The sequence below is a fragment of the Pocillopora damicornis genome, chromosome 12, assembly GCF_964200805.1.
Source record: "Pocillopora damicornis chromosome 12, jaPocDami1.2, whole genome shotgun sequence".
Classification (NCBI taxonomy): domain Eukaryota; kingdom Metazoa; phylum Cnidaria; class Anthozoa; order Scleractinia; family Pocilloporidae; genus Pocillopora; species Pocillopora damicornis.
Window position 1 is genome coordinate 13,912,052 of NC_142681.1, and position 23,427 is coordinate 13,935,478.

At 38.5% G+C, this 23,427-nt stretch overlaps 1 protein-coding gene and 1 long non-coding RNA gene across 3 annotated transcripts in view; one reads left to right on the forward strand and one right to left on the reverse strand.

Annotated features, from left to right (window-relative positions):
* LOC149036624 (uncharacterized) overlaps window positions 1-15,613 on the forward strand; it is a 19,239-nt gene extending 3,626 nt beyond the window's left edge. The window contains exons 2-3 of one of the 2 annotated variants that reach the window (XM_089189277.1): window positions 10,194-14,765; window positions 15,259-15,613. In XM_089189277.1, coding sequence (XP_089045403.1) covers window positions 10,229-14,765; window positions 15,259-15,281 — 4,560 coding nt within the window. In that variant the 5' untranslated portion in view covers window positions 10,194-10,228 and the 3' untranslated portion in view covers window positions 15,282-15,613. The remainder of the gene's footprint in view (window positions 1-10,193; window positions 14,766-15,258) is intronic. The other variant, XM_089189278.1, reaches the window with a different exon arrangement.
* Window positions 15,614-19,488: 3,875 nt separating this feature from the next.
* LOC149036625 (uncharacterized) lies at window positions 19,489-22,170 on the reverse strand. Its single transcript, XR_016181780.1, has 3 exons — window positions 22,072-22,170; window positions 20,202-20,249; window positions 19,489-19,842 (listed from the first exon to the last, which is right to left on the reverse strand). It is a non-coding gene; the product is annotated as an uncharacterized LOC149036625 (long non-coding RNA).
* Between the last annotated feature and the right edge of the window lie 1,257 nt (window positions 22,171-23,427).

Here is a 23,427-nt window from a genome sequence, read left to right on the forward strand (position 1 = left end):
CAATAAAAAAAGATCGGTTAACGTGCTTTTCTAGGAGATTAAGTGGGCCAAACTTACCCCATTTATGCCTGTACTGGCACTAATCAAGCGCATCAATTCATCGGTTCACAGTGCTGGGGCTGGGAGGGCTTTTCGAGCAACTCTTGGAAAAACTTGATGGGCAGAAGTGTCGAGCATAGGGAACAAGTGGAAACATAATTTGTGGGAAAACCACGCAAATTGAAATGACATCGACTCAAAACGTTCCACGAGTCTTTCCTTTCAAGGTCGTAAATTTGCATCCTGGAGTAACGGGCAGGCTTTTAACTTTATATTTTTTTTCCCTTCGAAGAGTTTTTTTAAATTTCCCAATTTTAAAGGGGACAAATTGTACACCAAAATCATGCAAAAGAATTTAGGTCACTCTGCTCGTTCGAGAGCTAAAGAGTATCGTTCCTCTTTACCCGGTCCATGGATTGATAACAATACCGTGATCTCAGAATGCACGGGTACTCATTCTCCTGACTAAGTAATTTTTACACGCAGTATGAGATGCGCAGTGCAAAACTGAGAAATCACCTTAATCACAAAATTGAGACGACAAAGGTGTGGGATTTAGAATCTAGTATCGAATTCTCGTTCCATTATCCAAAGTATTTACGTGAGAATGATGATACGATGATGGGAGGTAACCAAGAGCTGATTATACGTAAGCCGAAAAAAAAAACGTTTTCTCAGGGAAAATTACAAATTTAGAGTTTAACTTTGAGTTTACCTATCTCCACTATACTTTGTAAGTTAAATTCTTCACTTTTATTTTACATATTTTCGCGATCAGAATTTAGCGTCTTAACTTAAATGAAAGAAATCAGACAAAAATCGTAACATGTGTCGAGCCCGCGTTTTTTTCTTTTGATTTTAGATAGTTTACATTTTGTTATTCCGACCTATCAGCAGATAGCTTGTTCCGACATCTTTCACGCCCCCTATTGCCACATCATAGTTACTGATATTATTTGGTGCTACTCCAGCAACACCGAAACCAACCCAACCTGTGATTCTTACTTGCACCATAAACTCCAGTCTGTCTGCGAACTCATAGTAGTTGTAGGAAATATTGTAATTTCCTTTGTCATCGAGTATGATCATGTTGGAGTACATGTTATACATACTGCTACTTTTTTTGAAAGCCACAAACGGCGCTAAAATACACAACTGTACAACGGCCATTTTCTTCGTCAAAGATCGGCCTCGCCTTCACTGAGAAACAGTAGCCTTGAATGACCGTGCATTTTTGTAATTGTCCGTTTTATAGCCTTTTTTCTAATAACTTACGTAGCCAATATCTGTCGGTGGTATATTTTGTATTTTTAACTTTGTTTTGGCTTCAAATCAAGCTAAGTGCGATAACAGAGAACAGGAAGCAGCAATTAGAGGGAAAAAAAAGATATGCGAAGAGAATATTCAAGTGGAAAGTTTTCAGTGATAACAGGATGGGAAATCAAGGAAACCAGTTGTTTTCTGACTGAGATATTTCCTTTTACGGTGAATCTGAAGAGATCAAAATTGAATCATGCAAAAGCTGGAAGAATTTGTTAACTTAATCAGATGAGCACGGAGATCTCAACTACTATTCCGATAAAGGGAAGTGATAAACTGCAAGCGAATGAAGTGAAAGAAAGGTAGAAAATACATAGGTAAAAAAGTGACATCTTAACCAGCTGAAAATTAGCCAATGATATCTGAGAAATATCCAAAAGGCAAAATCTATCTAAATTTAGGCAATTGGTCGTTAATTTTGGACCTACTTATAACACATAACCGCTGGTCTTTAAGCGTGAGTCCAGCATTGGAACAGTATTGGTCAAGTAAGATAAATTAATCAACTACCTTCGCTTTCAACCAATATATCGATGCAAAGTTTCCTCACTTTGAATACGCATGTACTTGACTTAACGTTTAAATATGTCAGTTGTCAATATATCTGATGACCCTTAAGTTCAGGAAATTTAATCACGCCACGTCACTGTTTGTTTATTTTGAAAAATGTAGTCTCGCTTTATAAAGTTTCTCATTTTGCAATCAGCGTCACCGACTTCTTTCGATTATGTGACCTCTGCGTTAATTTCAAAATCGACTTGATTACTCGGCATTTTTACGAGGGACCGGCGTCTGGTCAGGGCACACCAAAAGGGCAACTAAATGTCATCTTTTAAAAATAAATTAATTACCCTGCCTTAGAGACCTAAGCAGCATGATTTTTGTCTTCGTTCAGCCGTAACGAACAAACGGCTTCTTCATTTTTGTAATGTTGCAAAGGCAGTAACAAAAAACTGTTTTGTTACTGCCTTGAAATTGTGAGTTTTGATTTGAGATTACTGTCAACAAGATCCGGTCAAATTTCCAAACTTTCATTTCATTTACTCTTTATTTAGAGAAAACACTGAAACTAAATTTGCTGGGGCAAAAAAAACTTTTGTTCCAAACTTTATAAGTTTTTCAGTGATATATAGTTTTTATGGTTTCTTTGAAAGTAGGGCGCGTAGAACGATTTTTCAAAATGTTTTTTTCCAAAATGTTTCCTTGTTTCCTTACATTTCGATGTTTACTGTGCATTTTGTTGCATATTTGTCTTCTTTACTTGAACTCCCTCGTTGAGGCCGCACAGTTCCTGATCATCAAGGCAGGCAAAGCGCTAGTTCCTCTTTTTCTTCCTTCTTGTTCCTCACTGAGGAGGGGGGACGGAAGCCAAACCCCAGATCAAAACTTAGCACATCTTTCTCCAATTCCGATATTTATCACTTATACTTGAAATTACTTTGCGAGTATCGGGAAAACTGAGTTTGAAATGTTTTCAAATTGCGCCGGTAAATATTAGAAGTGTGACGTCCCAACAAGCTGTGTTTACATACTCTCATCTAAACTAACCAGTTGACCTATGAGAGCATGCGAACTATCTCAATTATTTTATAACCATCACTAGTTACAAAAGTGTGACGTGCAAAACCGAATTACAGTCACCTGGCTTTTTTAGTAGTTTTGGCTTTGATCATGCAAATCACACCTGCTAGAAAATGAAAAGTTCACGAAGACAATGAGTCCATTATCACGCAAAGATAGCTTAGCGTTAAAAAAAAAATAGACTTAGGTTGTACTGTGGTCGATCTTGTGATGAAAATCAAACCTTTCAAAGGGGTAAACACTGAAACCTGACATTTCCTGTTGAAAAAGAATAACATTTTTCATTTTTCATGTTCAATTACATCATGAGCGATAAAAGTGTGACGTACGAAACCAAAATACTGTGTACTTATTGATGGAGTGGTAAGGGCGCAGCGAGGTCATTTCTTCATTACCCTGAGCTTAATATTTTCTTCACTGGCCCCACCAAATTCGGTCAATGAGCATTTTATCATATGACCACTAAACTGTTAAAAATTTCAACCTAAATGGAACGCGATAGACGGGCATACGGGCACACAAGAAGTATGCAATTTAAAACTTTTCCCTTTATTTCGATAAGCCCAGGGGGGGGGGGGGGGGAAGGGAATAACCTAAACACACGTGATCTGGATACCTAAAACACTGTGACAGCGGAAGTTAGGAAGGTTGGGAAAAGTAATTCGTTATTTTTGTTGTTTCATTTTGAAAGCATCAGCCACACTGTCAACATCTTGGTAAGTGCGATTGAAAATCTTTCCTAGTCACTCGGTTTTTATCAGCTGTAGTTATTTAGTAACTGTAGAGAGGTAAGGCACTTATGGCAAAGCCCAGTACCTACTTTTTTGATCTTTATGTTTGCGATACGTCACGTTTCGAGTGTTAGCCCTTCGTTAAAGCGGTTGATGGCGCGATTGAATAGTCACCACGGCGAAATAAATTGGTTTTACGGCAACTTTTTCAAATCTCTGTGGCTTTATACCGTATAATTTATCCTCATTAACTAAAATGACGTTATTGAGCATTGTACAATTTGAGAAATTGATGATCATAAAACTGGACTGTCCCACGTTGATATAGGAAATCCGTAGTGCTTCATTATGTGGTTTTCCAGTGGCTACGATCTCCACTAGCTATTAACTTGACATATTTTAGGAGGGTTTAACGACCGATTCCAAGATTGCGGTAGACTCCAATTGAATCTCCGTTTTCTGCTTGTACACAAATGTTTCATGGTCGAGATACTATTCGCTTAAGTTTTTAGATACTAGCGGCGGGTTCTACGGTACATATGTTTCTAAACGCCGTAATCCCTTTCTTTTTTCTGTCTGTTTAAGCGCCAGTCTCGCATAAGAAGATAAGTCATGACGCTGCGCACTCACGAAGAGAGATTTTAAGTTTTAATTTTCTCAGAGAAACTAAAACTTTCTTAAATTCACTGTTATTGCATACAGAGTATAAGCGTACTTTTGCGTTGAACGGATGCTTCATATCCTCACCATAAAATTGCTTTCCTCAAACCGTAATGGTTTCATACAATATATTTCAACCTTATTATAACTAAGATTGTTCAGCATTGTTTAGTTTGAGAAACTGATAGTTTCCACAATCACGTGATCAAAAACTAACTTCAATCCTATATTAAGGCATAGTTATAATGCAGAATGTCTTTTACCGATGTCAGCAATGGCGGCCCAAGCTCACATCCCGAGGAAACGCAAACGATTAATTCATGAAAGCGTCACGCGTTGTGTGACTTGGTGCTAAGTTACGAAAGTTGAACATGTTATAAAGATGGCCAAACTTTTAACCGTTAGCCGTAAAAGCCATCACCCCGAAAACGAAATTTCTCCGCATTTCGAGAAATCAGGTAATGTTGACATCAATACTAAATTAAACGGGAAGCAAGCTTGTCAAGCTGGCAATTGTTTGTTATTTTTTAAAGACATGGAAGAACCTAAGCCATATATAATTTTTATCATTCAAATGATCGCTGGTTGTTATTGCCCTCTAGTTGCAAGTTTCTTGCGATTGTCTTAGGAAAAGAGGAAACAAAAAGGTTGAAAAGCACTATTGCCATTGGGAGTTTTCAGGAAAGTCCTTTCCGGATGCGCGGATCCTACAACGTAACTGTAGTCCAGTCCATTTCCCCCACCTCTCTACCCTTCTCAAAAGAAATATGAAGGACTATTAAGTATAACTATTGATTATTACTGAAAGTCAAGCTACCTTCTCATTTACTTGTTGCCATATTTCAGTCATTGGATTAACACCTTCAAAGATAAGACCAGTGATGTGGTTATGTTCAAGCAAATTACCGATCCACTCCGTCCGTTTTCTTTTTTTTTTATTTTTTTTATCAATTATCTCAGTTGTTATTTTTGTCTTCGATCATGCAAATCACACCCTCAAGAAAATGAAAAGTTCACGTGTACAATGGGTCAGTTTTTACGCACAGATAGCTTACTGTTTAAAGACACTGAAGCCTGGCGTTTTCGAATAAACAAAGTAAGATGTGTCATTTTTGGATGCTCAGATCCATCATTAGTTAGAAAAGTGTGACGTGCCAAACCAAAATACAGTCACTAAGTTTTTTTAGAATTTTTAGCTTCGATCATGCAAATCACACCCGCTAGAAAATGAAAAGTTCACGAAGACAATGATTCCATTATCACGCAAAGATAGCTTAGCGTTAAAAAAGAAACTTAGGATCGATCTGTTCCACGTTCAATTACATCGTGTGTGATAAAAGTTGGACGTACAAAACCGAAATACTGTGTTCTTATTAACTGAGTGGTAGGGCCGGAAGGAAAATTATTTGGCTCGGGGTCATGACCTATGGACCGAGCGCAGCGAGGCTCAAGCTTCATCACCCAGAGCCAAATATTTTCTCCACTGGCCCCACTAAATTCGGTCAATAAGCATTTTATCATATGACCACTGACCATTTTCAACGTTAATGGGAAGCGATAGACGGGCATGCGAACGCACAAAAAATATGCAATTTTATTTCGAGTAGCCTAGAGCAGGAGGGGAATAACCGAAAACACACGTGATCTAGATACCTAAAACGCCGTGACAGCGGAAGTTCGGAAGGTTGAGAAAAGTGCGGAGTGTAATTCATTGTTTTTGTTGTTTCATTTTGAAAGAATCAGCCACATTGTCAACATCTTGGTAAGTGCGATTGAAAATCTTTCCTATTCACTCGGTTTTTATCAGCCTTAGTCATTTAGTAACTGTAGAGAGGTAAGGCTCTCATGGCAAAGCCCAGTAGCTGCTTTTTCGAGCTTTGTTTTTGCAATATGTAGTTATGTCTCGTTTCGAGCGTTAGCCTTTCATTTAAGCGGTTGATGGCACGATTGAATCGCCACCACAGTGAAATAAATTCGTTATCCAGCGGTCTTTTCAAATCTCTGTAGCTTTATACCGTTTAATTTATCCTCATTAACTAATGTTATTGAGTATCGTTTAATTTGAGAAACTGATGATCATAAAACTAAAATCAGACCTTTATTTATGTTGTGGACTGTCCTCGCTGAAGGAAATCCGTGGTGCTTGATCAGGTGGTTTTCCAGTGGCTGTGACTCTACATCAGCTATCAACTTGAATCTGTTTAGGAGGGTTGAACGAACGATTCAGAGATCGCATTAGATTCAAAATGCCATATTTCTACTTGTACACAAGCGTTTCATTGTCGAAATACCCTTCACTTAAACCTTTGGATACTAACGGCGGGTTCTGCGGTACATATTTTTCTAAAGCCGTAATCTGTTTCTTTTTTTTCCGTTTAAGCCCCAGAGTCTCGCACAGGAAGATAAGTTGTGAGGCTGCGCGCTCACTAAGAGACATGCTTTAATTTTCTCAGAGGAGTGAAACTTTCTTAAATTCACTGTTATTGCATTCATAGTATAAGCGTATCTTACCGTTGAACGGATGCTTTATATTTCCACCGTTAAATTTCTTTCTTCATACCGTTAAGGTTTTATACAATATATTTCAACCTCAGTAGTTAAGATATTGTTAGGCATTGTTTCATTTAAAAAACTGATGGTTTCAACAATCACGTGATCAAAAACTAAAATCAATCCCATATAAAGATATATTCATAATGCAGAATGTCCTTTACTGGTCCAAGTTCATGTCTCGAGAAAAAGCAAACGATTAATTTATGATAGTTTCGCGGGTTGTGTGACTTATGTGTTAAGTTATGAGCGAAGTTATGAGCGTTGAACACGTTATTAAGAATAGAATGGGGAGCGAAATGTGGTCGATTTATCACGAGAAATATTTCGAGAAATCAACATTTAACATGTAAAATCAATAAAAGTACACACATCTTGTGTGTCCATATTAGTTTCTGGCGATTTCTGCCGTTTTAAGCTTACTTTGCCATCGCTGTTATTCCCATCCCCAAAGTGACACCTCGCATTAATCGAGCGTCCCAATCAACCAAGCAGACAGCTGTCCCCGTGATAGGTCTGCAATTCCTGATCCATAATAGGAATGCACGATAGAAGCGGCACCAGGATCGTGCATGCTATACCACTGGAACATACCACAGAAACCTTTTCCAGCCGCTCGAAAATTGTTGATGACTTCCCTTACCACAGTAGACCTACCAGTTCCCCCCTTGGCCAGTCCCTAAAAAGTTATGACCCTTAATTACAAGCCAAGCATACAATCTCCGCCCGTCCGTGAGATAAGTGAACGCTCATATTGACGACATGCTAATAACCACCAAACTACTCTACTGAATATTATGGAGAACGAGTTGTCACAGGAAGAAAAATTATGAAATAACATAATGAACATCACTTGACGATCTGCGTGCTCAAGGAATTGGCTGAACTAATAGAAATTTTATTGTCCTTTACAATGAATTTCTGGTGGCTAAATAGGCATTAACAGCAACATAACTGTAAGGGGATAGATTAAGGGTAATTCGGCCAAATCTTGCAGGCTTTTCTTTTTATCCAGAAGTTTAGTGACATCACCTTGGAAAGGTAAATGCAATCGACGGTAGGGCATCATATGGACAATTGTGTGATCATCTCGGTAATGAACCAAAAGAACGGTGTTGCAATAAAATCGAGCGAGGGAATTTCCAGTACAAACATTTTGGACGGTTATTATTTAAACTGTCGAATAGCCCGAGAAAACTAGAGCAATTTTCTCATTAATCATTCTTGTATTATTCATGAATAAGAAATAAAATAGAGTGATCCTAATGGTCTGCATTGCACATACGTTTTGACAGCCGGTTTAACAAAATCAATAAACTAAGAATGGGGAAACTAGAACTTATATTGTAGACTATTCCTTTCTGATTCCTTTCTGATTTCTTTTGATTTCCATCGATTTTTCATCAGCTGAATTTGTATTTTATTCTGGTCTTTTTTGTTTGTTTTTAATCAAAGCGAATAATGCCTCAAAAATAAATCGGCGAGTCAGGCTATGACACATGGCAGCAGTTTGTTTCCTTTGAGAAAAGGTAGCTTCCTTACCTCACAATACATGATATAACCAAGCCTCTTATTCTTCAATCTTCTTCATTGATTAAATCAATGAGCTTCATTATCAATTAAGAAGGGACTCTCTTTTCCCATTTCTTTCTGTTTCCGGTTTCCTAATTATCTGCCTTAAGAAAGTTGAGACACTGGGAAGAGAAATTTTTTTAGTTTCCTCATACGATTAGAAAGACCAGAAGTTCTAGTTCGATCACAAATCCTGTGACAAATTCTTAGTAACAATGAAACTTTTTGATTTTCAAATATGAATGTAGTTTAAGTCAGGCACAACTGTCTATCACCTGAGTGAAATGTGAACAAAGGTAGAAAAAACTGAATATTAAAACCAAAACTCTTAGTAATTTATTTTTTTTTATGCGATTATCATTTGGTATCTATTTGTTTATAACCTGTATGAGCTTTCTTAACATTGATTTATTATATTCCAATTGTAACTGTTTTAAAACTACAATTAATTCCATTGTCATTCCTATAAGCCCATTTGCGGATAATCTTTAAGTTCTCTTTGAAGTTTGTAAGACTTTTCACTAATCTTCAGACTGCTCCAACATCGAAGATGTACAAAATAGATTTTTGGCTTTTTACGTTCACTCACAAAAAGATGAAAGACAGAAATCGGTAGGAATATAATTCAACCTAAGGGCAAAATGTTTCTTTTACATCACGTGACGAGATGAAGGAACCAAAAAACTTAGGTCAAAGTATAATATATAGATTTAGCCAAGCCTAAAAGCGGAGCTCGTATTTTTTTTTCCCCGCACGTCTCAAGGGCACAACGCCTTGCCCCGGCCAGGACTAGAATCCGGGTCGCCCAACTCGCAGCCCAGTGCACTGACCACTGAACTACTGGACAAAGCCGTGGCGTTGGCGTACCCGCGGTACAGCTGACCACGCATGTTAAAAGAAGCACCTTGTACGGTCGTACGGTCGTACATCCAAATTTTTTCGGCTTGATGGGCTACTACTATTTTGCATAATTTTGGGGCTACGCTCTGCGAGCTCCGCTATTATTTACGACAGTGACCCAGTGAGTTAAGTCTAGTTTCTACAGTTCGCTTACCTGCGAGTTAACAAAGTTGATGTACTTCAACACGGAAGCTGAGTCAGTTCAGTAGTAAACTTGGTCTGCTGTCATTTCCAATTCTTCTCCAATAATTCTGGAGAGCCTTACGCAGATAACACTGACTGTCAGTTCCAATATTGGAATTGAAATTTCATGTATGGGACTTGCTTCTTCCATGAGAAATGCACAGTGAACTTGGTTAATGACATTTTTCAAACGGAAGTAAACGACGGCTGAAATTCATTATCATGGCCAATTTACATTGTCAACTCAGTTGGTAAAGCCAAATAGTTTTTTAATACCCCACCAAAGTTTCTTCAAAAACTTACCCCGTTGTTTATAGAAACTATGCATGTGGAAAGTTCTCATTGCAAAAGTTAAGATAAAGTCTGTCAGTTTTTTTTATCTTTGTCCAATGACTTTAAAGTCATGTAATGTTCTGCAAAAATCTCAACTTGAGGAAAATAAAAAGTTGACCAACCGACTTCTTCACTTTTTTGTTTTTAAGTGGATATTGTGAATTCTAACACTTTCAGCTTGTTACAAATAGTTTCCGGGTGTAATCGACTTAGCCCGTTTTTGTAACTTAACATGTGTGTTCCTGTTTGAAGTGACTCGTTATTAATCAAGATTATCGACCATTTAGTATTGTGTTACTAAAAATAATGTTTCCCTGATAACAGTTGAGGATTGCAATGGAAACCTAACAGCAGAAGCCATGACACCTTTCATGAGCCTCGCCTTATTTGTTGCCCTGTTCTTGCTCAACTCAGATCGCATTCAGAAATCCATTGAGATATGCAGCGAATGTTTGATTTTGCTTAATGGCACCGATGAAAACAGCAAAGACCAATTTGATTCAGCACTGCTACAATTTTACAGCGACATCTATACCATTCTTTTCAGCGCTTATCGTCATATCTCTGACTACATAAGTGCGGAAAGATACGGTAGGAAACTGTTTGCCATATACAGAGGGTATGGAATTATGCTTTATAAACTTGGCGAAAGCCTAAAAGCAAAGGAATATTTTGAGAGGGCCCTTGCCATAACAACCAAAATTGGCGACAGAGGAGGGGAAGCATCATGTTATGGAAACCTAGGTACTGCGTTTACGTCGCTTGGCCAATACGACAAGGCTGAAGAGTATCTCCAAAAAGCGCTTGTCATCAGAACTGAAATTGGCGACAGAGAAGGGGAGGCAACTGACTATGGAAACCTAGGTACTGTGTTTAGGTCGCTTGGCCAATACGACAAGGCTGAAGAGTATCTCCAAAAAGCGCTTGCCATAACAACCAAAATTGGCGACAGAGGAGGGGAAGCATCATGTTATGGAAACCTAGGTACTGTGTTTACGTCGCTTGGCCAATACGACAAGGCTAAAGAGTATCTCCAAAAAGCGCTTGTCATCAGAACTGAAATTGGCGACAGAGAAGGGGAGGCAACTGACTATGGAAACCTAGGTACTGTGTTTAGGTCGCTTGGCCAATACGACAAGGCTGAAGAGTATCTCCAAAAAGCGCTTGCCATAACAACCAAAATTGGCGACAGAGGAGGGGAAGCATCATGTTATGGAAACCTAGGTACTGTGTTTACGTCGCTTGGCCAATACGACAAGGCTAAAGAGTATCTCCAAAAAGCGCTTGTCATCAGAACTGAAATTGGCGACAGAGGAGGGGAAGCATCATGTTATGGAAACCTAGGTACTGTGTTTACGTCGCTTGGCCAATACGACAAGGCTGAAGAGTATCTCCAAAAAGCGCTTGTCATCACAACTGAAATTGGCGACAGAAAAGGGGAAGCATCATGTTATGGAAACCTAGGTACTGTGTTTCAGTCGCTTGGCCAATACGAGAAGGCTGAAGAGTATCTCCAAAGAGCGCTTGTCATCAGAACTGAAATTGGCGACAGAGAAGGGGAGGCAACTGACTATGGAAACCTAGGTACTGTGTTTAGGTCCCTTGGCCAATACGACAAGGCTGAAGAGTTTCTCCAAAAAGCGCTTGTCATCAGAACTGAAATTGGCGACAAAGGAGGGGAAGCATCATGTTATGGAAACCTAGGTACTGTGTTTACGTCGCTTGGCCAATACGACAAGGCTGAAGAGTATCTCCAAAAAACGCTTGTCATCACAACTGAAATTGGCGACAGAAAAGGGGAAGCATCATGTTATGGAAACCTAGGTACTGTGTTTACGTCGCTTGGCCAATACGACAAGGCTGAAGAGTATCTCCAAAAAGCGCTTGTCATCACAACTGAAATTGGCGACAGAGAAGGGGAAGCATCATGTTATGGAAACCTAGGTACTGTGTTTAGGTCGCTTGGCCAATACGACAAGGCTGAAGAGTATCTCCAAAAAGCGCTTGTCATCAGAACTGAAATTGGCGACAGAGAAGGGGAGGCAACTGACTACGGAAACCTAGGTACTGTGTTTAAGTCGCTTGGCCAATACGACAAGGCTGAAGAGTATCTCCAAAAAGCGCTTGTCATCAGAACTGAAATTGGCGACAGAAAAGGGGAATCATCATGTTATGGAAACCTAGGTACTGTGTTTACGTCGCTTGGCCAATACGACAAGGCTGAAGAGTATCTCCGAAAAGCGCTTGTCATCACAACTGAAATTGGCGACAGAGGAGGGGAAGCATCATGTTATGGAAACCTAGGTACTGTGTTTAGGTCGCTTGGCCAATACGACAAGGCTGAAGAGTATCTCCAAAAAGCGCTTGTCATCAGAACTGAAATTGGCGACAGAGAAGGGGAGGCAACTGACTATGGAAACCTAGGTACTGTGTTTAGGTCGCTTGGCCAATACGACAAGGCTGAAGAGTATCTCCGAAAAGCGCTTGTCATCAGAACTGAAATTGGCGACAGAGAAGGGGAGGCAACTGACTACGGAAACCTAGGCACTGTGTTTAAGTCGCTTGGCCAATACGACAAGGCTGAAGAGTATCTCCAAAAAGCGCTTGTCATCACAACTGAAATTGGCGACAGAGGAGGGGAAGCATCATGTTATGGAAACCTAGGTACTGTGTTTACGTCGCTTGGCCAATACGACAAGGCTGAAGAGTATCTCCAAAAAGCGCTTGTCATCAGAACTGAAATTGGCGACAGAGGAGGGGAAGCATCATGTTATGGAAACCTAGGTACTGTTTTTACGTCGCTTGGCCAATACGACAAGGCTGAAGAGTATCTCCAAAAAGCGCTTGTCATCAGAACTGAAATTGGCGACAGAGGAGGGGAAGCATCATGTTATGGAAACCTAGGTACTGTGTTTACGTCGCTTGGCCAATACGACAAGGCTGAAGAGTATCTCCAAAAAGCGCTTGCCATAACAACCAAAATTGGCGACAGAGGAGGGGAAGCATCATGTTATGGAAACCTAGGTACTGTGTTTACGTCGCTTGGCCAATACGACAAGGCTAAAGAGTATCTCCAAAAAGCGCTTGTCATCAGAACTGAAATTGGCGACAGAGGAGGGGAGGCAACTGACTATGGAAACCTAGGTACTGTGTTTACGTCGCTTGGCCAATACGACAAGGCTGAAGAGTATCTCCAAAAAGCGTTTGTCATCACAACTGAAATTGGCGACAGAGAAGGGGAGGCAACTGACTACGGAAACCTTGGAAATTTTTTTAGAACTGTTGGTGATTTTGAAGCTTCGGAAGTATGCTTGGAGAAAGCTCTATTCATATCCAGAGATATTGGAGATGGAAGAGGAGAGTTTGATATCCTCCGAGGTTACGCCGTTTTGTATTTATGTCAAGATAAAATCAAAGACTCTCTGTCGTGTCTTCACCTGTGCATTGAAAAGTATGAGGAGCTGAGATATTTCTTGGGCGCCAATGATCAGTACAAAACATCATTTCTGGAGGACACAGGAATATTCCCCTACAAGCGGCTATCTACTTTGCTTTGTGACACCGGAAATGCTCGGGATGCTCTTTATGTTGAGGAGTTGGGTCGAGCTAGAGGCCTATCAGACTTAATGGCAGAGAAGTACTCGGTTGAAACGCACATCTCTGCTAATCCACAATCTTGGTTTGGCATTGAGGACATTTTAAGAAAGAAAAGAAACTGTACTTGTCTGTACATTTCTTATTTTCAGAATCGTCTGCATTTGTGGATCTTGAAAACAAGTGGAGTCCTTCACTATAGAAGAGTATCACCAGAAGAGAATCTAGTTCAGGCTGGGTTACCCAAAGATTTGTCTGTGACTCAATTTTTGGATTATAATTTCCGGAGTCTTGGTATTTTGCCCACTAAAGATTGTGAAGATCGGTCTTTAAATACGATTAAATTGCAACCTCTCTCACCCGCGCAAAAGAGCTCAGCAAGATTGCGACTTTTGGACGAGGACGAGGACGAGGACGAGGACGAGAAAGTGATTTCAAGTCTATACTTGTGTTACAAAATGTTCATTGCCCCCGTTTATGATTTGCTTGATGAGCCTGAAGTAATTATTGTTCCTGACCGCAGGTTGTACAAAGTTCCCTTTGCTGCGCTGAGTGAAAAGGAGGGAGCCGAATACTTGTCAGAGACTCATAAGATCCGTATCATTCCTTCGTTGACAACACTCAAGAACATTCAAGATAGTCCAGAGGACTATCACAGCAACACTGGTGCCTTGGTAATAGGCAATCCCAAAGTTAATTGGCTGCAATCATTGCCAGCTGCAAGAAAGGAAGCGGAGATGGTCGGACAACTGGTGGGTGTTCCGCCTCTAGTTGAAGAGAAAGCAACGAAGCAGGCGGTACTGGAGCGGATAAGTTCAGTGAGCTTGATACATTTTGCTGCCCATGGTAACGCGGAAAGAGGGGAAATTGCACTCTCCCCCAATCCCTGTCCCAACAGTCAAACCGCTCTCCCACCGAAGGAAGCTTACATGTTGACGATGGCTGATGTCTCACGAGTGAAAGTCAGAGCTAAACTGGTGGTACTTAGCTGCTGTCACAGTGGAAGTGGAGAGATAAGAGCCGAGGGAGTTATAGGAATTGCCCGTGCGTTCTTAGGATCCGGTGCTCGCTCGGTGTTGGTTGCACTGTGGGCCATTCCAGACTCAGCAACAGAGCAGCTGATGACTCGGTTCTACGAACACCTCATTGAAGGTGGAAGTGCCAGTGAATCCCTTCATCAGGCCATGAAGTGGATGAGAAAAAACCCCTTGAACAAAATCTCTGAGTGGGCTTCGTTTATGCTGATTGGAGATGATGTGAGACTCGAGTTTGACAACCAGCGGCAAGACTCGGTGAGAACAGGTATTTCATAAATTAAAGTTAAATTAGATGTGAGGATGGTTATATATATATATATATATATATATATATATATATATATATATATATATATATATAACTAACTGCAGACAGTACTGTTTCGGCCTTCTGGGCCTCATCAGTGCAGTGCTGATGCTAGGATGGAGGTAAGGCAATAAAGCCACCCCAAGTGATCTCACACATGTGGGATCACTTAAGCTATGCCAGAGTGCTCAAACTAGAAAAACTAGTGAGCATGCATATATATATATATATAGATATATATTTACGCACCCTTTTTTTTCCTTTTTCAAGAGTTACTATCTTTGCTCTCTGATGTAAAATATAGAATCTCACAGATGCCTCTCTACCAATGAGACACAAGTAATAGCCAATTATTTTTATATATCGTGCTTGGTGTAATTGTGTTTGCTTTATATCCAAAATATTAATTGAGGTAATAATAAATTGGGTTATTTCAATTTTTTTCTTGCAGGAAAAAAGACCCCGATAGAGTAAATAATGACAAGTACTCGAAGGGAACAGAGTTAAAAGACTTTTAGATGGATAAATTAAATAGAAATAAGTAGAGAAAATACTCTATCCAGTATTTCATCGACATTAAAAAAAAAAGAGCTATCCCAGGTTAGGGGAGATTTATTCCAATTTTTGCTGCTTTCTTTTCTAATATTCTCAGGAGGCAGTAATGATTATGTACTCAACAATTTTTTGTTTTTCACGCAAAAATTATATTAGACACGAAACAATGTTGACCTACGTAAGGCTTTTGAGTAAAACGAATTCAGTAAAGTTAAGACAGTAGTTTAAGTATTAAACAAACCACTAAAATCTGGTTTAATTTTTGTGTTTTCAAGCCTTTTGTAAGGTTTAGTTATTAAGAATACCTTATACGGATACGGATAACTGCGGAGAGATTCGTTTATACTTACTCAACGCCTAGCAGGAGTCGTGCCGGCACGTAAACACTTTTTAAGTGGCGTTAAGATAGGATTCGCAAAAGGAGAAGCGTTGCGCATCCTCAAAATAGGTCCGAAGCACTTCACATTTAAAAAAAATCGTACAGAGCTTAAAAATACGACTAAAAGAGGGGAAAGAGTATACCTGACGAACTTCTGGAGAAATACGTGTCTGAAGTTATCTGCTCCAGTAGAGAAGGATCACTTCCGGCTTTACAAAAGCTCAAGAACACGCTGATGTGGAAATGTCACATTCAAAATCACATCGCCAAAAAGTATATCCTGGCCAGAACTGATCTTTGGAGACAGAAGTTTAAAATCGCTTGCAGATGGCGGGAGTGTCATGCGGGCATGTCGATACTTCAATTTTTAACTGGTCACTTGCCACTTGTGCTATGCACCCTGCGCGAAGCTTGTCGACTCTTAAATGCAGAAAAATCTCTGCCAATTGGCTATGAGTTAGATCTCTGAAATATGGAAGTAATCCTGTCTTGGAATAAAGAGTTCATCTGTTGTAGAATAAGTTGATTCGTAACACCCTGTATGTAAGGAATAACAGCAAAACCAGTCGCTGATTCTTCTGGTCTTCATCAAGAGCGTTACTATTTGTAACTGGTTTTTGGCAGTTACGGAGAAAAGTTTTTATATAGCCATTTGCCCATTTGGATTTTAGTGAAGAGCGAAACAACGTCGAAAGATACTAATTCTTCACAAGCGTTAAGAGTTTATCTTTTATGAAATCCCCAAATTCGCAGGAATTTTTGACAGTGTAATCAGTATTCCCAACAACAGGCGACAAAATTCTCGCAAGAAAACCAGAAATTGCATAAGTCGGAGAATTAACAAAAGAGACAATTGGTCTCAAAGGAATTCCCGGTTTATGAATTTGAGGTAAGCCATAAAAACGTGGACATAAGCCGTCACTACTGTATAATATTTTGTACGTAGAGTCACTAATTTTACCAGCTTTTTGCAAATCAAGCAACATTTTTTTTACTGGTAGGATCAGAGTTTAAGACAGCATACGTACTCTTGTCATTAAGCAGAGTCAAAGCTTTGTCGTGATATTGCTGTTTGTCCATTACCACAACACAATTACCCTTGTCAGCAGATAATACGAGCCTGTCCGGATCCTTTTTTGAGAGCTATAAGTGCATTGAAAACATCGTTTTGAATGGGAGGAGGTTTGGATCGTGACGATGGCGGTTTGCTTCCTGACGCTTATTTACACCTCGTCAGAAAAACGTTTGGTCTATGAATTGTAACTTCAGTTACATTCATTAAATCTGCAAACCAGAGTAGCATCAAACTATGTCTGATTGTCCAGGTTGCCGTGTGAACTTTAATGTATTAGACAAGAAGGCATTTGCTTACCTTGGCTCCTTTGATCACTGAACCAGTCGGCCTACGGTTGATGAAGTTCGGGATCTTTTGGTCGGTAACGGCCCATGGAAGCGCGCTTGACAAGGTGATACAAGATGTCCTACTATTGCGTCACTTCCAAACCATTGATTCGGAAATTCCGTATTCCCTTGCTATCTCTCGATTGTTGTTAACAGCTTCAGCTTCAATTACGATTTTCAACTTAAAGTTGAGATCGTAAGAATGATGGCGAGTGTTTGGCATGATTGTGCTGAATGTAGACTTCGCAAGATAATGTTCACCAGGTGAAGTAAATTTGCGACTACTGATTTTGTTGATCGAATTGTTTTTATACTTTAAAACCATGTTTCCCGAGAGGGAAGGCTAGAAATTAATGTGTAGCGATAGGTTGTCATTAAATGTGTGACCTTTTTTGCCTTTTGTTTATCACTGTGATTAAATGTGTGACATTTTTCGGCTTTTGTTTATGTGTGTGACATTTTGCTTTTGTTTAATCAAGGCTTTTGTTTGTGCGCGTGGTCGCGTGTGCGACAATTCTGCTTTTGTTAATTAACGGTAAACTAAAATCAATACGCGACTTTTTCGCTTTTTTGTAAGTTTATGAAAGAATTTACAATAAACTTGACCAATCTTTTACTCCCCAAACAACGATGCGCCTTATAACGAAGTATTTTAGCGATATTTTCAGTTTGAAAACATGCAATAATGAAATTAGGAGACCCTCGCAGCTAAGAACACTACTGAAACGAGTAGTTGTAAATAAGACCTGAAAAAAATTTCAGGCCCGTTTTTCAGGTCTTATTTACAACTACTCGTTTCAGTAGTGTTCTTAGCTGCGAGGGTCTCCTAATTTCATCTTTCCACCGCAGTGCAAATATGTGAATTTTCATATATCTAAAATCTTCATTCACTTTGATGTTTATTTGGACCCAATTCATTGACCAGCTCCCAGTTTTTTTTTGTTTTTTTTTTTAATTACAAACACAATGCTTACAATACAATATGAAACACCACTTACACTAATTACAATGCTTATTTACATTACTCTACTTACAGTCACTAATACTTACACTACTTACAGTCACTAATAATTACACTACTTACAGTCACTAATACTTACACTACTTACAGTCACTAATAATTAATAATAAATAATAAATAATAAATTTTTTTCAGGTCTTATTTACAACTACTCGTTTCAGTAGTGTTCTTAGCTGCGAGGGTCTCCTAATTTCATCTTTCCACGGCAGTGCAAATATGTGAATTTTCATATATCTAAAATCTTCATGCAATAATGAAATTGCCAAATTGGGGGTGCGTCTTATAGCCGAGTGCGCCTTATAACCGAATAACTACGGTAGTATGGAGGTAATTACCAGCACGATCTGGTTCTTACTTGTTCTGCACTTTTCCATGCAGACCGTTTCCTGCGAAACGATCATAATCCATGTATTTTTGTTTTGAAAGGCACCAAATTTAAAACTAAAAAGTTTAGTCCAGTTGCAATGTGATGAATCACTTGCTAACTTTTCTTGCTCAAATTCTACTGAGGAATATTGGCCATCCGTTGTTTTTGTGAGGAACTCAGGAAAATGTTCTCTTATGGCCCTCAGGCTTGGTAAGAAGTTATCATTTGCAGTTATGGCTGAATTAATCTGCTGCAAATTTACATTTATAAAATGAACGAGAGACAGTTGATTTCATTTTGATTCATATTTTATATGTTTAATATGGTTGACATGGTGGGCATGGTCACCACATCCACCGTGTAGGAGTGGCCTCTCCTTCCTAAGTTGAAACATTTTTTATTTCTTTGATAGAAAAAAAAATGAAAAGTTGAGGTAAGGCAATGCACTTGCAAGGAGATGTTACCCAACTGACAACTATACTCACAAGATCTAAATAAATTACTCTTTTGTCCTAAAATCCCTATTTGTATTATCATAGATTTTTATCTTTCAATGCCTGCTTATGGCAGCTTTTGTTGGATTGGAAATAAAACAGTCTTTGTATATGTGTATGTGCTGGAAACTGTTGCAATGGACCTTCAAAGGGTTTTTTATTTGATCTATATTAAACTTTAATTTCTTTGTCAACAGTCAAAAATAATCATATAGTATCACCTTTTTTTTTCCTTCTCACCTCTAAATCTTTGAAAAATTATTTAATCTTCTATTTGAGAATTGTTTAGAAATGGAATTTATTTTAATACAAATAGGGATTTACGCTGTTAAGTAGTATCATTTGTGGCTTTAATGAAACGAACAATGTATTTTCTCAGTTGTTAGCTTCCAATCTTTGTTGGACAGTAAGAGAAAATTTTGGTATGTATGAAGTGGAAGCATCATACCATGGAAAATGCTTGAACAATTTTTATCCACTTGTCGCGTTGATCAAAAAAATTCACTAGTTCACTAGGCTCACATGTTAATTTTTGTTTGATGCAATAAATCTCATTTGTGCACACTTTCCATGGAATAATCTCTGTTTGTTACAGATTGAAAAATATTTCTTGGGCCCCATACTGTTTCTAAAATTTAACTTCTTTTCGCATGAGCATGATAAATTAAAGATTTTCTAAATACTGTGGAAAATGGCATCGAAAACAAATGTTAGCCCAGTTTATTGTAATGTCAGTTGTTGTTAGGTTACTATTTACTTTACTTCACCATTCCACTTCTTCCACACCTTCTCTTTTTAATTATTTTTCTTGTCCACATCTATTTTATGAAAAAAGCAATACTTGGTTTGAACAAGTTTATTAAAAATACTGCTCAAGTTCTATAACTGTATTAGAAAAGGTTTCTCTGAAGTGACAATATTGAACCAAGTGATGGTAACATTGCAAAATTATGAACTTCTACTTTACTGGAAATGGTCAAAGGAAAAACAGTTTGCTAACCAGACATCATTTCTTATTGCTTAGACTTTAACAGGAAAGTTGTATTTCAAGGAGGCTATGGTGTCACTTTTCCAACTTCCTACAGAGGTGAAAGACTACTCACTGTTTACAGGTACATAGCATTTTGTGGAATCATAGCATTATAGAAGAAAAGAAAATATTACCGTTGACATTTACCTAAATCACTGCCTGCAGGGGGTGGTCCTTCAGGTAGATCTTCATCATCTATTGTATAAAAACTAAACGTATGTAATTGTCAATTTGAAAAAAAAGTATTTTATTTAAATCAAGGTAAAGCATTATACATTGTTTAAGCGCCAGAGTCTCGCATAAAAAGATAAGTAGTGACTCCGCGCGCTAACGAAGAGAGATGTTTTAATTCAGAGAAACTCAAACTTTCTTAAATTCAATGTTATTACATACATAGTATAAACGTACTTTTCCGTTGAACGGATGCTTCATATCCTCACCGTAAAATTGCTTTCTTCAAACCGTAAGGGTTTTATACAATATATTTTAGCCTCATTAGCTAAGATTGCTCAGCATTGTTTAATTTGAGAAAATAACGGTTTCCGCAATCACGTGATCAAAAACTTAACTCAATCCTACTAAAAATATCAAGGCATAGTTATTATGCAGAATGTTCTTTACTGATGTCAGCAGAGTCTGACATCAGGCTCGCGTCTCGAGAAAAAACAAACCATTAATTTATGAATCACACCCACAAGAAAATGAAAAGTCCATGAATACAATGAGTCAATTTTCACCACGGATAGCTTGCTGTTTAAAGACAGAAGCTTTAGTTGTACTCTCGATCTCATCGATCTCTTCAAGCAAATCCAATCGTTCCAAAAAGGATGAACACTGAAGCCTGATGTTTTGGTTAAACAGAGTAAGATGTTTCATTTTTGGACGCTAAAATCCATCATTAGTCAGAAAAGTGTGACGTGCTAAACCGAAATATAGTCACTCAGTTTTTTTTTTTAGTAATTCTGGCCTCGGTCATGGAAATCACCTCCGCTGGAAAATGAAAAGTTCACGAAGACAAGGAGTCGATTGTCACGCAAAGATAGGTTGTCGTTTAAAGAAAGAAACTTAGGTTGTACTGTGATCAATCTTGTGATGTAAATCAAACTTTTCAAAGACTCAACACTTAAGCTTGACGGCCCATTAAAAATAGAATAAAACTTTACATTTTGCATGTTCAATTACAATGGGTGATAAAAGTGTGACGTACAAAACCGAAGTACTGTGTACTTATTGATTGAGTGGTAGGAGCGCAGCGAGGTCCTTGCTTGACGAGAGCCAAATATTTTCGCTTCCTGCCCAACCAAACTCAGTCAATAAGCAGTTTATCATATAACCACTAACTGTTGAAAATTTTGACCTAAATAGGACGCAATAGACGGGCATACGAGGACAAATCTTGTTTTTTTTGTCTCTATAAGCGCATAAGAGTCTCGCATAAGAAGATGAGTCATGACACTGCGCGCTCACGAGGAGAGATGTTTTAAAATTCTCAGAAGAACTAAAACTTTCTTAAATTCAATGTTATTGCATATATAGTATAAGCGTGCTTTTCCGTTTATCGGATGCTTCATATCTCCACCGTCAAATGGCTTTCTTCAAACCGTTAAGGTTTTATACAATATATTTCAACCTCATTAGCTAAGATGGTTAACCATTGTTTAATTTGAGAAACTGATGGTTTCCACAATCACGTGATCAAAAACTAAAATCAATCCAATATTATGAAATATTTATCATGCAGAATGTCCTTTACTGATGTCAGTAGAGGCGGCCCGAGCTCACATCTCGAGAAAAAGCAAACGATTAATTCATGAAAGCGTCAGGCGTTTTGTAACTCGATGTTAAGTTACGAGAATTGAACACGTTGTAAAGAACAGTATGTGGAACCAAATATGGTCGATCTGTAGTTATAAAAGTGTGACGTGCAAAACCGAAATAGATTCACTGCGGAGTAAACTGTTGATCGATTTTCCATATCAGTTCATGAAAAGTTGATTGTCGCGCATAGATAGCTTACCGTTTAAAGGAAGAAGCTTTAGTTCTACTGGTATCGATCTTGTAATGAAATTCCAATCTTTGAAAGGGATGGACACAGAAGTCGGACGTTTCCTGTTAAAATAAATTGAAGTAAGTTATTTTTACATGTTCAATTCCGTCATTGGTTATAAAGTTGTGACGTACAAAACTGAAATTCATTCGCTTGAGTTAGAACACTTAAATCTTTTGAGTAAATGCTGATTCGCTCTCCATATCTCTCTCTCATTAAATACTTTGGATCACAGTTGTCATTTTTCCTAATCACAAATTGGCAGTAACAGTGTTTGATAGAGGGTCTTGATAAGGTTAACCGTTGGCCGTAAAACGGCCAAAAAATTAGCCGTTAGGCGTGAAAATTGACAAATTTTAACCGTTATTGGCAAAAGAGTTAACCGTAAAAAACATTTCTGGTGACAACAATGGAAAGATATTAACTGTTAGCCGTAAAAGCCATGGCAACATCCCTTTGCGACCCTCTTGATACTTAGAGAGGTATCCTCTCCTATTTAAAAAATTTTCTCAACTCCTCAGATTCTAATAAATAGTACATAACCTGTGAAATATCTATGGTGTCAGTTGCATATGATAGCAAACAATCACGGTAACAGCTTTTTTGATGTCAGTTATTTACCACTGATTTAATACGTCGTATACTTCTAGGGGGTTTCAATGGGGTTAACCAACAGCAATGAAACAGTAAAAAATATTTAAGCGTTAAGCTAAAAATTGTAAAATTTTGACCATAAGTCGTAAAAAAAATTTAACCTCAAAAAAAAAAATTTCTGGTAACAACTCATGGAATGATGTTAATCGTCAGCTGTAATAGGGCCAAAATTTTAACCGTTAGCCGTAAAAACCATCACCCCATTGAGACCCTCCCTCTACTACAGTGAGCTCATAATTCTCAAATGCGACTTGTTTGGCTATGACCGTGTAACCTTCGAAAATGAAATTTCCCCGAATTTCGTTCAGGGTTAAATCAGGTATTGTTGACGTCAATACTTAATTAAACGGGAAACAAGCTCATCAAGCTTGCAATTGTTAGATATATCTCGAAGTCAAGGAAGAACTTAGGTCACATGTAATTACTATCATTCAAATCATCGCTCGGTGTAAGTGCCATCTTGTTGCAAGCTTCTCGCAGTTGTCTGAGGAAAAGAGAAAACAAAAAGGTTAAAGCAGTGCGAATTGCCGTTGGGAGTTTCAGGAAAGTGCCTTCCGGATGCGCGCATCTTACAACGTAACTGTAGCCCACTCCATTTCCCCCACCTCTCCCCTCCTCAAAAGAAATATGAAGGACTATTAAGTATAATTATTGATAATTACTGAAAGTCAA